At 50.2% G+C, this 14,490-nt stretch overlaps 1 protein-coding gene across 1 annotated transcript in view; it reads left to right on the top strand.

Annotated features, from left to right (window-relative positions):
• VWA3A (von Willebrand factor A domain containing 3A) overlaps nucleotides 1–7,466 on the top strand; it is a 55,601-nt gene extending 48,135 nt beyond the window's left edge. The window contains exons 31-32 of the mRNA XM_036279775.1: nucleotides 7,166–7,263; nucleotides 7,415–7,466. Coding sequence (XP_036135668.1) covers nucleotides 7,166–7,263; nucleotides 7,415–7,466 — 150 coding nt within the window. The remainder of the gene's footprint in view (nucleotides 1–7,165; nucleotides 7,264–7,414) is intronic.
• Nucleotides 7,467–14,490: the final 7,024 nt, after the last annotated feature.

Genomic DNA, 14,490 nt, shown 5'->3' with positions numbered 1-14,490 from the left:
GTCGAGACTAACTGAAAAGACCCCTGCTTCTCTTGTCGGGCACTGACTGCAAGGCCTCCCAGTGCTGTCCTAGGCTGGCGCTCCCAAGGTGGGGGAAGCAGAGTTCCGGGTATTCAAAGATAAACGTTTGCATTGTTGAGCACTTACTAGGTGCAGGTTCGCTGCTTTACACAGATGGCCTCTTTGATCCTCCCCACCGTCTTCTGCCCCGTGAACAGGTGAAGAAACGGGCTTAGCCAGGCTCCGGACACACCTGAAGTCAGAATGATGGGAACCTGGAGCTCAGACACCCATACTCCTCAGCTGGGCGCTTTTCTTTTTTATTATTTATTTTTAAACTTATCTTTATTTTTGAATGTATTACAGATATCCCTCCTTCCCCCCACCCTTGACCCTTTCCTCCCCACTGCCACCCCCTCCTGCCTTCCCCACACTATTATTGGTGTCCATTGGTTATGCACATATGCATAGAAGTTCTTTGGTTTAGCTCTTCCTGCCCCACCTCCCCCCTCCTCCTTCCCTTTGAGGTTCCTCAGTCCATCAGCCAATTTGTACTTCTTAATTCCTTCACCTTTAAGCCCATCCTCCCCCCTCCCATCTGGCAACCAACAAAAAGTTCTCTGTATCTATGAGTCTGTTTCTGTTCTGCTTGCTCATTTTGTTTGCACATTCAATTGTTGATAGATACGTATTTATTGCCATTTTATTGTTCATATTTTTTTTATTTTCCTCTTCAAGAAGACCCATAAACATTTCAAATAATACTGGTTTGGTGGTGATGAACTCCTTTAGCTTTTTCTTGTCTGGGAAACTCTTTATATGGCCATCGATTCTAAATGACAGCTTTGCAGGATAGAGTAATCTTGGTTGTAGGTCCTTGCTTTCAATCACTTTAAATATTTCTTATCACTCCCTTCTGGCCTGCAAAGTTTCTTTTGAGAAATCAGCTGACAACTTTATGGGAACTCCCTTGTAGGTAACTAACTGCTTTTGTCTGGCTGCTTTTAAGATTTTCTCTTTTTCTTTAACCTTTTACATTTTGATGATGATATGTCTTGGTGTTGGCCTTTTTGGATTCATCTTGTTTAGGACTCTCTGTGCTTCCTGGCCTTATATGTCTGTTTCCTTCACCAAATTAGGGAAGTTTCCTATCATTATCTTTTCAAATATGTTTTCAATTTCTTGCTCTCTCTCCTCCTTCTGGCACCCCCATGATGCAAATGTTGATATACTCGAAATTGTCGCACAGGCTCCTTACACTATCCTCATTTTTTTTTTATTCTTTTTTCTTTTTGCTGTTCTGATTGGGTATTTTTTCTTCCTCATATTCCAAATCGATGGTTTGCTTCTTGGCTTCATCTACTCTACTATTGATTCCCTGTAAATTATTCTTTATTTCAGTTAGTGCATCCTTTTTTTTTTTATCCTCACCGGAGGACTTTTTTTTCATTTTTTGTTCAGATAGAGTGGGAGGGAGAGAGAGAGAGAAACATCGATGCGAAAGGTACACATCAAGTGGCTGCCACCCGCACGACCCAACCAGGGCCGGGGACAAACCGCAACCAAGGTACATGCCCTTAGCGGGAACCGAACCCAGGTCTCTCTGGACTGCAGGCCGATGCTCTAACTGCTGAGCGAAACTGGCCAGGGCTTTTTTAAAATTTTTATTCTTTATTGATTTTAGAGAGAAAGGAAGGGAGAGGGAGAGAGAGATAGAAACATCAATGAGAGAGAACATCGATTGGCTGCCTTGGGCATGCCCTCCACTAGGGATTGGTCCCATAACCTGGGCATGTGCCCTGACCATTTAGAATCAAACCAGTGACCTCTTGGTGCATGGGTCCGACGCTCAACCACTGAGCCACACCAGCTGGGCAGCATCTTTCATTTCTGACTCATCCTTTTTTATACTCTTGGGGCTCTCATTAAGTTTCTTGAGTGTCCTTATAAGCAGTGTTCTGAACTCTGCAACATTAGATTGCTTATCTCCATTTTTAGTTTTTTTTTCCTGGCGTTTAGTTGTGTTCTTTCATTTGAGGCATGTTTCTTTGTCTCCTCATTTTGGCTGCCTCCCTGTGTTTATTTCTATGTATCAGGTAGAGTTGCTATGCCTCCTGGGCTTCCTAGGGTGGCCTGTTCTTGTAGGTGTCCTGTAGGTCCAGTGGCACAGCCTCCCTGGTCTCCCAGCTGGGCCCTCGAGAAGCACCCCTCCATGTGGACTTTACACGCTTCTGTTGTAACTGAGTCTTTTTTTTTTTAAATATTTATTGTTGAATATAAAATGTATCACAGATGTTCCTCATTTTTCCCTCATTGACCCCCTCCGCCCCACTCCCGCCCTCCCCCACCTTTTCACACACTATTGTCTGTGTCCATTGGTTTATTTCTTCCCACCCCTGACCCTAACCCCTTTCCCTTTGAGGTTTGTCAGTCTAGCAATGAATTTGTACTTCTTAATCCCTTCACCTTCTTCACCCATTCCCCCAACCCCTCTCCCATCTAGCAACCAACAAATGTTCTCTGTATCTATGAGAATGTTACTGTTCTACCTGTTCATTTTATTTGTAGATTCCATTGTTGATAGATATGTATTCATTGCCATTTTGTTTGTTCATATTTTTTATCTTTTTCTTCAAAAAGACCCTTCATCATTTCATATAATAATGGTTTGGTGGTGATGAACTCCTTTAACTTTTTCCTGTCTGGGAAAGTCTTTATATGGCCATCGATTCTAAATGACAGCTTTGCAGGATAGAGTAATCTTGGTTGTAGGTTCTTGCTTTTCATCACTCTGAATATTTCTTGCCACGCCCTTCTAGCCTGCAAAATTTCTTTTGAGAAATCAGCTGACAGCCTAATGGGAACTCCCTTGTAGGTAACTAGCTGCCTTTCTCTTGCTGCTTTTAAGATTCTCTCTTTGTCTTGAACCTTTTGCATTTTGATGATGATGTGTCTTGGTGTGGGCCTCTTGGGGTTCATCTTATTTGGGACTCTCTGTGCTTCCTAGACTTGTATGTCTGTTTCCTTCACCAAGTTAGGGAAGTGTTCTGCCATTATTGTTTCTCTTTTTTTTTTTTTTTTTAATCCTCACCCGAGGATATTTTTCCATTTTTTTGTACAGATAGAGTGGGAGGGAGAGAGAGGAAGGGAGAGAGAGAGAGAAACATCGACGTGAAGGGACACATCAAGTGGCTGCCACCCGCACGACCAACCAGGGCCGGGGCCAAACTGCAACCAAAGTACGTGCCCTTAGCGGGAACCGAACTCAGGTCTCTCCGGACTGCAGGCCGACGCTCTAACCGCTGAGCCAGACTGGCCAGGGCTGCCATTATTGTTTCAGACAGGTTTTCAATTTCTTGTTCTCTCTCTTCTCCTTCTGGCACCCCCAAGATGCAAATGTTGGCACGCTTGAAGTTGTCCCAGAGGCTCCTTACACTATCCTCATTTTTTTGGATTCTTTTTTCTTTTTGCTGTTCTGATTAGGTGTTTTTTGCTTCCTTACATTCCAAATCGATGATTTGCTTCTTGGCTTTACCTACTCTATTATTGAATCTGTGTAAATTTTTCTTTATTTCAGTTAATGCCTCCTTCATTTCTGACTGTACATCCATCATTTCTGACTGGTCCTTTTTTATGCTCTTGAGGCCCTCACTAAGTTCACTGAGGTTCTCACTAAGTTCACTGAGCATCCTTATAAACAGTATTTTGAACTCAGCATCTGTTAGGTTGCTTATCTCCATTTCGCTTAGTTCTTTTCTTGGGGTTTTGTTTTGTTCTTTCATTTGGGACCTGTGTCTTTGTCTCCTCATTTTGGCTGCCTCCCTGTGTTTGTTTCTGTGTATTACTTAACGTGCAGTGTGGGGCTAACTGAGACCAGATGCTGCTTGTTTGAAAGAATTTAGGAAAACCTGAAGCAAGAACCAAGACAGATCATTCCTACGGTTAAGAAAGTGGCAACAGCTTGGGTGGGCCTGAAAGTTGGGTGGGGCGGGGCCTCAGGGAATCACCAGGGCGGGGCAACCAGTGTGAGCCAGGTTGCTGGAGTCCCAGATATGGCTTCTGTCTGCCGCCCCAGGGAAGGGCTCACCAAAGGAACAAAGGCCTCTGACAGCACGTTTGTCCTGGAGAAAGCCCCCTCTCCAGCCCTCGCTCCAGTGCCAAACAGCTCAGTTCTTCCCTGTATGTCTCTGGCGCCCCTCGAGCTGCCTCCCCTCCGAGCTTAGAGGGAGAGAGTCCGATAAGTCTGTGCCGGGCCCTTTAAGGAGCTGCCTGGGGCTCCAGCCGCCTCAGCCTCCCTGAGCCTCAGTTCCCGCTGGTTTTTCCAGCCAGAAGTGATGGGGATTCTCTTCCTGGCACTGGAACCCTGAGCGGGGCACCTGGTGTGGGACGGGGACCCCTCAGTCCTCAGGAAGGACCTTCCCAGCCGAGGTGTCCTCCTGATTTTTATCCGCCACACGTGGGTGTGGGACCAGCCCGTCCCCTCCGCTCTCCTACCAGTCTCGATGTGGCTGCTGCTTTAATTCCGTAGTTGTAGGACTGCCATTCATCTGGATTTCAGGCGGTTTTGAATGATGGTTGTTCTGTAGTTTAGTTGTAACTTTGATGTGGTTGTGGGAGGACGATACCGCGTTTACCTACCCGCCATCTTGACCCGAAGTCGTAACTGAGTCTTGATTGCTGTTGGCACATCAATGGGAGGGATTTATTCAGGCTGATCAGCTGCAAGGACTGGCTGTACCCACTGACCACTGGCCTCTGACTACCTTGGAGGATCAGCTGTGCAGGGCCCACCACACAGAGCAAGACTTACTTCAGCAGGGCTCTGGAACCCACTGAGTCCACTCCTTGAGTGTGTCGCTTGTGGAGGTTGTTGGGTGGTGGTGCTTCACTGTGGTCTGAAGCTGTCCACTGGGTGTGCTGGCTCTGGGGCAAGGTCAGCCACTACCTGTGTTCTACTTCGGGCCACCGGTGTAAGCTACAAAGTGATCTGTCGATGGCTGCTTCTTGTGCTGGGCTTGGGGGTGTCCAGGAGAGGCCAAGCTGTGAACCAAGGCTAGCTGATTCTAGTGCCAGCCTGAGGCTACTTAGCCAGAGGTATGGGGTTTGCTATGGCCAGATGCTGCTTGTTTGAGAGAATTTAGGAAACTCTGAAGCAGGATCCAAGACAGGCCAATCCTATGGTAAAGCAACTGGCAACAGCGTGGGTGGGGTAGGGCCTCAGGGAGTCACCTGGGTGGGGCAGTGTTGCTGGAGTCCCAGATGTGTCTCCCAATCTGCCTGCCCCATGGGGGAAGGGCTCACCAGAGGAACAACAGCCTCTGCCAGCACATCTGTCCAGGAAAAAGCTGCCTCTCCAGCTCTTGCCCTGATGCCAAACAACTCAGTTCTTGCCTGTATGTCTCTGGTGCCTTTCAAGCTGCCTCCCCAACATGAGCCCTTTAAGTGGAGCTGCCTGGGACTCTAGTAGCCTCAGCCTCCCTCAGCCTCAGTTTCCGCTGGTTTTCCAACCAGAAGTTATGGGGATTCTCTTCCTGGCACTGGAACCCTGAGCTGGGCACCTGGTGTGGGAGGGGACCCCTCAGTCCTCAGGGAGGACCTTCCCAACCGAGGTGTCCTCCTGATTTTTATCCACCACCCATGGGTATGGGACCAGCCCGTCCGCCTCCTCCCCTCCTACCAGTCTCCATGTGGCTTCTTTAATCTTGTAGTTGTAGGACTTCCATTCAGCTCTGTGTCAGGAGGTTCTGATGGATGGTTGTTCTGTAGTTTAGTTGTAACTTTGATGTGGTTGTGGGAGGAGGTGATACCGCAGTTACCTACCCGCCATCCTGACCGGAAGCCTAAGCCCTGCACTTTAATCCTGCATATTTCTGTCTCCCTGTGTTAAATTCACTGAAAGAGATATTCAAATGGTCCGTTAAGTAGTAAATCTAGGCAAGTCATGGGTTCCTTGATGCTTGTGGGACAAGAGGAAAGCATTAATGATCCTATTCCGACCTCACAGAAAAATTATGTGCGTATTTCTACCTTTCAGAATGTTCCACTGTCAATTATAACATTTCCAGGGCAACAGGGTATCCAGTAACACAACCAACCAGAAGTCCAGATTTCTTTTTGGAGGTTAAAGATTACTGTCCCAGGCCCTGGCCGGTGTGGCTCTTTTGGTTGGAGTGTAGTCCTGTGTACCGAATTGATGTTTCTCTCTCTGTCCCTCTCCCTTTCTCTCTCTAAAATCAATTAAAAAAAAATAGATTACCACTCAGCCCAGAGACAGAAGTAGGGATCAGACGGACAAACCTCAAAGGAGAGGGGGGAGGGAAGAGATAAACCAAAGAATTTATATGCACATATTCATAACCACAGACAACAATGCTGAGGGGGGAGGCGGAGCAGGGAGGAGGGTGTCAATGGGGAAAAAGGAGCAACATCTGTAACAAAAATAAATTAAAAAAAAAAAGATTACCACCCAGGATGTAGCATAATTTTTTAAATCAAGTGCTTTGCATGGTTTCTTTGCTCAAGTAACTGTTTTAGGGCCAAACATTGCGAGTAATACAGAGGACAGAAGGAGTGACAGTGACGACTGTCCTCATCACGCAGGAAGAGGAACCTGACAGTGTCGCGAAGGTTCCCAGTTCAGCGCCTTCTGAACCCGACAGCCTGGCCTGTGGCTGTGGGCTGGGGTCGTCCCACGGCTGCCAGGGAGGACGGGGCATCTCTCAGATTCTGACTGTGAGAACTGCCCTCTTAAGGCTAGGCCCAGGGATTTCATTGGCTGACAGAAGAAAGAAGCAAGTCTGCGGAGCTGTTTTACTAGAAGCAGAGAAAGGGCCGAGGAGATGTTACTGAGTAACAGTGAGACAAGGAGCATGTGCCGCTTCTGTTCTGCTCACTTCAGTGAGGCCCAGAGACCATCCTGCTTCCTACTACCCCTCCCTGCACTGACTCTTAGACATCTTCCAAAGTGTCCTGTTCGCAGAATGACTCCCTTATCAGGTAGTGAGCTTCCTGTCCCTGGAAACATGTACGTTGAGGCCCACAAGATTTCCTGTACTGGGTGGGGGGCTGCATTTAATTAGTTCTAAAACTCCTCTGGTATTTTGGATCTTCAGGTCTCATCTAGTCACTTAATGGGTCAAACCTAACACTCTTTCCCCTTTCCAAGGACTCTGTGTTGCCACCATTCGAAGGAGATGATTTGAAGAGACTGGCCCAGGAGATCACCACAGCCAGCAGCTTCCTCCGGCAGGCCCGGTCAGTCAGGTGGGCCCTCCTGGCAGCCCCGGCCGGCCATGTGGCTCCCCCCTGCTGCACTGGTCCAGGCAGCCTTGTTCTCAGAACTGCTGCCTCTTTTCTCCACCGGGCCCAGAAATCTGAGCACGGGGGGCCATCTCCCTCCATTCCTGTCCACTAGGGCCCAACTCCAGAAGAAACACGATACAGAACCAGAGGTCATTGTTTTGTAGAGAAGTCTTCTCAGGTAAGGGGGTGGACTCCACACCTTTGAGTGCCCGCCAAGGCCAGGGAGCAGGCCCTGTTTTGTGAACAGTAGTAACTATGGGAAGGGGTAAAAAATAATGATTCCTCTAAACAGAAAGGTCGTCCTACAAAGAACCACCCCTGAGCACATAGTGACCCTGCGGGTGAGGTGCCCTGACGAGCTGTGACCCTCACCGGGAACACCATCCTGGCACCGGGGCTCCCTGGGCGCTGGGTGGGGAAGGGTCTGCCATCCTGAGATCTACCCTCACGTTCTTGCCCTGGTCCCAGTGAGCGAGATTAAGATGTTCACTCACCGGGAAGCCCTGCCCCAAGCTCCCTGCCTGGGATGTCCTTCTCGCCACCCTCTCTCTGGTGACTCCTGCCCACCCATCACAGCACAGCTCAGGTGGCATCAGCTCACTCTGAAGACGTCCCTGGGACCCATCACGCTGGGAACCTCCGGCTCCTCCCGCAGCATCCCGCTCAAACGTCCCTCTCCACGAAGGTGACACCACATCCTGCACTTAGCAGCACGTCATGCTTTTTGCTCCCTTGTCAGCTCTTCTCCTTGACCGTGAGCGCTCTCGGCCTGAGGCTGGTGTCCAGCCATCTCTCCGGCCCCCACACCCTGCCACATGGTAGACGTATAATAAACGTTGAGCATGCAGCGTGGTGGTGGGAGCCCAGCTCTGGAAACCAGAAGCCAGATCCTGTCCCCTTGCTCTGCGCTTCCCACCCCTGGCCCACAAGGTATGCAGATGCACCGGCAGCCCATCCAGGAGGAAGAAGAAACCTGAGCCGTAGCCACCCCCTTCCTGGCTCAACCAGACCAAACCAGTCGGCTTTGGAGCCCAGTCCAGAGACAGTGCTTTCTACACAAGCACGTGACAACCAGGCGTGTACTGCCGGGCCAGTCCCACCACGTTCATATGCAGTGGACGTGTCACGTATTATGTGGTCTGGGTCATTTTCTAAGACCGGAAAAAATTGCTTTTATTTAATGAATAAGATCAAAGTTACTTTTGAATTCAAGTGATCATTGGTACATGTATGTGTTTAAATTTTTGTTCAGATAAAACTTTTTAAAAGATTCATCCAGAATATATGAAGAACCCCAAATCAATAAAAAAATAAACATCCGATTTTTTTTAAAACCTATCTTTATTGTTGAATGTATTACAGATGTTCCTCATTTTTCCCCCATTGACCCCTCCTCCCCACTCCCGCCCCCCTCCTGCCTTTTCCCACACTATTGTCTGTGTCCATTGGTTATGCATATAAGTTCTCTGGTTTATTTCTTCCCTCCCCCCAACCCCACTTCGCTTTGAGGTTTGTCAGTCTAGCAACCAATTTATACTTCTTAATCCCTTCACCTTTTTCACCCATTCCCCCAGCCCCCTTCCATCTGGCAACCAACAAAATGTTCTCTGTATCTATGAGAATGTTTCTATTCTGCTTGTTCATTTTGTTTGTAGATTCAATTGTCAATAGATTTGTATTCATTGCCATTTTCTTTGTTCATATTTTTTATCTTTTTCTTCAAGAAGACCCTTCAACATTTCATATAATAATGGTTTGGTGGTGATGAACTCCTTTAGCTTTTCCTTGTCTGGGAAAGTCTTTATATGTCCATCGATTCTAAATGACAGCTTTCCAGGATAGAGAAATCTTGGTTGTAGATTCTTGCTTTTCATCACTCTGAATATTTCTTGCCACTCCCTTCTGGCCTGCAAAGTTTCTTTTGAGAAATCAGCTGACAGTCTTATGGGAGCTCCCTTGTAGGTAACTAACTGCTTTTCTCTTGCTGCTTTTAAAATTCTCTCTTTGTCTTGAACCTTTTGCATTCTGATGATGATGTGTCTTGGTGTGGGCCTCTTGGGGTTCATCTTGTTTGGGACTCTCTGTGCTTCCTGGACTTGTATGTCTGTTACCTTCACCAAGTTAGAGAAGTGTTCTGCCATTATTGTTTCACACAGGTTTTCGATTTCTTGTTCTCTCTCTTCTCCTTCTGGCACCCCCAAGATGCAAATGTTGGCACGCTTGAAGTTGTCCCAGAGGCTCCTTACACTATCCTCATTTTTTTGGATTCTTTTTTCTTTTTGCTGTTCTGATTGGGTGTTTTTTGCTTCTTTACATTCCAAATCGATGGTTTGCTTCTTGGCTTTACCTACTCTACTATTGAATCTGTGTAAATTATTCTTTATTTCAGTTAGTGCCTCCTTCATTTCTGACTGTGCATCCTTCATTTCTTTTTTTTTTTTTTTTTTAATCCTCACCCGAGGATATTTTTCCATTTTTTTGTACAGATAGAGTGGAGGGAGAGAGAGGAAGGGAGAGAGAGAGAGAGAGAAACATCGACGTGAAGGGACACATCGAGTGGCTGCCACCCGCACGACCAACCAGGGCCGGGGACAAACTGCAACCGAAGTACGTGCCCTTAGCGGGAACCGAACCCGGGTCTCTCCGGACCACAGGCCGACGCTCTAACCGCTGAGCCAAACTGGCCAGGGCCATCCTTCATTTCTGACTGGTCTTTTTTTATGCTCTTGAGGCCCTCACTAAGTTCATTGAACATCCTTATAAGCAGTATTTTGAACTCAGCATCTGTTAGGTTGCTTATCTCTATTTCGCTTAGTTCTTTTATTGGGGTCTTGTTCTGTTCTTTCATTTGGGACCTGTTTCTTTGTCTCCTCATTTTGGCTACCTCCCTGTGTTTGTTTCTGTGTATTACTTAACGAGAGGTATGGGGCTCGCTGAGACCAGATGCTGCTTGTTTGAAAGAATTTAGGAAAAACCTGAAGCAGGATCCAAGACAGGCCAATCCTATGGTAAAGCAACTGGCAACAGCTTGGGTGGGCCTGAAAGTTGGGTGGGGTGGGGTGGGGTGGGGCCTCAGGGAGTCACCAGGGCGGGGCTACCAGTGTGAGCCAGGTTGCTGGAGTCCCAGATATGGTGCCAGGGAAGGGCTCACCAAAGGAACAAAGGTCTCTGACAGCACGTTTGTCCCGGAGAAAGCCCCCTCTCCAGCCCTCGCTCCAATGACAAACAGCCCAGTTCTTCCTTGTATGTCTCTGGTGCCCCTCAAGCTTCCTCTACTCTGAGCTTAGAGGGAGCAAGTGCGATAAGTCCGTGCGCGGGCCCTTTAAGAAGAGCTGCCTGGGGCTCCAGCTGCTTCAGCCTCCCTGAGCCTCAGTTCCCGCTGGTGTTTCCATCCAGAAGTTATGAGGATTCTCTTCCTGGCACCGGAACCCTAAGCTGGGGGCCTGGTGTGGGACAGGAACCCCTCAATCCTCAGGGAGGACCTTCCCAGCTGAGGTGTCCTCCTGATTTTTATCTGCCACACGTGGGTGTGGGACCAGCCCGTCCGCCTCCACCCTCCTACCAGTCTTGATGTAGCTGCTTCTTTAATCTTGTAGTTGTAGGACTTCCATTCAGCTCGATGTCAGGTGGTTCTGAATGTAGGCTGTTCTGTACTTTAGTTGTAACTTTGATGTGGTTGTGGGAGTACACGATACTGTGGTTACCTACCTGCCATCCTGACCGGAAGTCCTCCATCCCAATTTTTTTAATGGGCACAAGACTCAAACAGGTACAGATGGACAATAGGTATATGAAAAAGCGCTCAACAACCTTACCCATCAGTGAAATGCAAATTAAAACCACAATGAGAACCACTGCACACCCAGCATCATGGCTAAAATAAAAAGACACAATATTGAGGTACAGGGCAATCAGAACTCTCATACATTGCTGGGGTGTAAATTGGTTTAACTACTTTGGAAGACTGTGTGGTGATTTCTACTAAAGTAAAAAGTATGCCAGCAGCCCTGGTCGGTTTGGCTCAGCAGTTAAGAGCGTCGGACTGCGGACCAATGATTCACGGGTTCAATTCCGCTCAAGGGCACTGTACCTTGGTTGTGGTTCATCCCAGGCCCTGGTTGGGGTCATTTGAGAGGCCACTAGTCAATGTCTCTGCCCCCCCCTTTCTTCTTCTCTCTCCCTCCCACTCTATCTGAACAAAAATGGAAAAATATCTTTGGATGAGAATATAAAAAACAATAGAAAAAAAAATATGCCGGCAATTTCACTCCGAGAGAAATGAGTGCACACAGTTGACAAGAGACGTATTCAGGAGTGTTTTCCAGCAGCTCTGTTCACAGAAGCCAGATGCTGGAGACGAGGTACGTGTCCGTCCATGCGATGCATTGGTACAGTGGAGCACTATACTACGTGTCAACTGGGGAAGAAGGGGCGACTGCAGCATTCAATAAGACACATCGATCTTTTTTACTTTTATTGATTTGAGAGAGAGAAACACTGATTTGTTGTTCCACTTATACCTTCATTGGTTGATTCTTGTATGTGCCCTGACCAGAGACTGAACCCAAAACCTTGATGTATCCAGACGGTGAGTTACCCAGCTGGGGCCAAGATGCAGCGATGTCATGAATAATATTGAGCAATAGAAACAACATAAAAGAGTACATACCCTGTAATTCCACTTACAAGAAGCACAGCTCGGCTGGTGTGGCTCAGAGGACTGAGCATCATCCCATGGACTGAGAGGTCCCAGTTTGATTCCCAGTGGGGGGCATGCAGGAGGCAGCCGATCAATGTTTCTCTCTCACATCAATGTCTCTCTCTCTCTCTCTCCCTTCCTCTCTCTCTTAAAAATAAAACTTTTTTTTTTAAGAAGAAGAACAGGCACTAGAAGTCGGAATAACGATTACCCTGCCTGTGGGAGGGCCCACGGTCACACAGAAGCATCTGGTAGGCTGGAAATGGTCTTTATCTTGATTTGGGTGGTGCTTACATTGATGTAGTTCATCACATTGTTAAAAAACACAGTTTACTAAGGCTTGGGAAGCCCTGGCTTTGGCCAGGCTCCGTGGGCCCAGGCAGACAGCAGTGGCCACAGGCCCTGACAGTGAGTGTCACTGTGTCGCTGTCTCGGACAGCACCCTTCCGCATCACCTCTGCTCACAGAAAATGCCTGTGGTGGTGATTATTTGGCTAGAGCTGTCAAACAAAATACTGCAAACCCAGTGATTGAAACGAAATGCAGTGCCTCCCGCTCTGGAGGCTGGCAGCTCGGGGTCAAGGTACCGGCAGGGCTGCCACCCTCCGCCCTCCAAAGGCGCAGCATGGTCTGCGCGGGCCTCTCCTGGCTGCCAGTAGCTCCCTGGCTCACTGCAGTCTTCCCAGGATGTGCTCCCTGCATGCCCGTGTCCAGGCCCCTTTCCAAGAGGACATGTCGCACTGCTCAGGGCCCTGCTCCCGTGTGTCCTGTTAGGTTTTACATCTGTGATGGCTCTTTCTCCAGTCCAGGTCTCCTTCTGAGGCACTGGGGTTAGGAGGTCCACGCAGGAAGGGGGGGGCACAAGTCAACCCAAAGAACTGTGATAAACTGCTTCCTGGCAGGACTCCACCAGCAGCGGGCTGCGGAATGAGGCCCCTGGCCCTGCGGCCAGGAGAGGGGGGCGGTGCTCTTCGTGGACGGTCGGGTGGGCCAGAGACATGGTTTGTGCAGTGGCTGAAGCACAGAACCCAAGTTTGAATCCTAACCGCTCGTACAATGATAACCACCATCCTGTCTCACCTTGTTGGCCACAAGCCTCGCAGCATCACAGCTGTGAAGTACACGCCGGTTCCACGTGAGAGATGAAGGAACTGAGGGAGACCTGGCAGAGCCCAGATTTAAACCCAGGGCTGACCCCCTGCCCTGCCCACTGCACTCTGGGCCCCTTGCATCTCTCCGAACCCATTTCTCTAAAACGGAGTAACGCGGACTAAGAGACACCTTACCTCCTGGCACCCAGCATATGCTGGCTAAGATTTTGTTTTTCTCTCCCCAACCCACCTGTGCCCAGAGGGTGTGGGTGTGGGTGTGGGTGAAGCCTTTCCAGCCCTTTCAGACCCACGAGCCAGCCCTGTGCAGTCGGCCTTGGCGGCAGCCTGACTCAGGGGACCGCCGTGTAAGCTGTGGAGCACATGCCCGCCCCTCGGGGCTACTGCCACTTACAAATGAGTTTCTGAGGATGGTTGTCCACCTGCGGCCCCCCGCAAGGGACAGGCAGCGCTGCAGAAGCATCCCGCACACGTGGGAGGAGAGCACGGGAGAAGGGGGGCGCAGATGGACCTAGAGATGGACGGAACAGTGCAAGAACGGAAGGGCAGACGGACGGAGGGAGGGAGGAAGGGAGGACATGGGCTGAGCTGGATGGAAGGCCCGATGGACAGGTGGAAGGACCGTGAGACGGATGGGTGAATGGATCGAGTTTGAACGGGGAAGGACGGGTAAAGAGAGGGATGGAGCAGAGTGGGATGAGGGGGAGCCGAGAGGAGTGAGGGGGGCAGGAGGCAGGGGGCCGGGCTGGGGCTCCGCGACGGCTGCGCAGCAGGACAGACCGCGGCGCCTGTGCGCGCTTCCCCACCCGGCACGAGCCCTTCCGCCCTAGCGAGCGCCCCGGTTTCCCTCGGAGAGAGCCCGCAGGACCCCGCCTAGAGGACCGGGTGTCCACGTGGGGCGCCGGCGGGGACGCGGGAGGAGGCGCGGGGCGGTCCGGGAGCCCGCTGGCCCCGCCCCACGAGGCGGGGGCCCGCAGCCGGGCCGCGCGGGCGGGAGACGCGGGCGCAGCTCCGGGCACGAGCGCTGCAGGAGCCGGGCGAGGTGAGCGCCGCGGGCGTGGGCGCGGGGCCGGGGCCGGGGGCCGGGGGTCGGGGACCGGGAGGGGAGGAGCCGCCCCGAGCTGCGGGCACCGGCCGGTCTCGGTGTGGGGGCCCCGCTCCTGCCTCCCCGAAAGGCCGGCGCGCCTGGGGTTGGTCCTGACCCCCTTTCACCAAACCCTGCTTTGGAGTCACCATCGACCTGGATCCAGGCCCAGCCATTTACTGTGACTCCTTTAAAATTCGCGAATGTTCGCTGAGCCTCAGTTTCCACCTCTGGATGCTGGGAACAGCAGCCTCCACCTCAGCTGTGCGCAAGCAGTGGCGCAGGGGCTTCTCCGC

Source organism: Molossus molossus, unplaced genomic scaffold (genome assembly GCF_014108415.1).
Source record: "Molossus molossus isolate mMolMol1 unplaced genomic scaffold, mMolMol1.p scaffold_m16_p_3, whole genome shotgun sequence".
NCBI lineage: Eukaryota > Metazoa > Chordata > Mammalia > Chiroptera > Molossidae > Molossus > Molossus molossus.
Note: the sequence above shows the minus strand (reverse complement) of the source record. Positions and strands in the feature narration are given on the sequence as shown.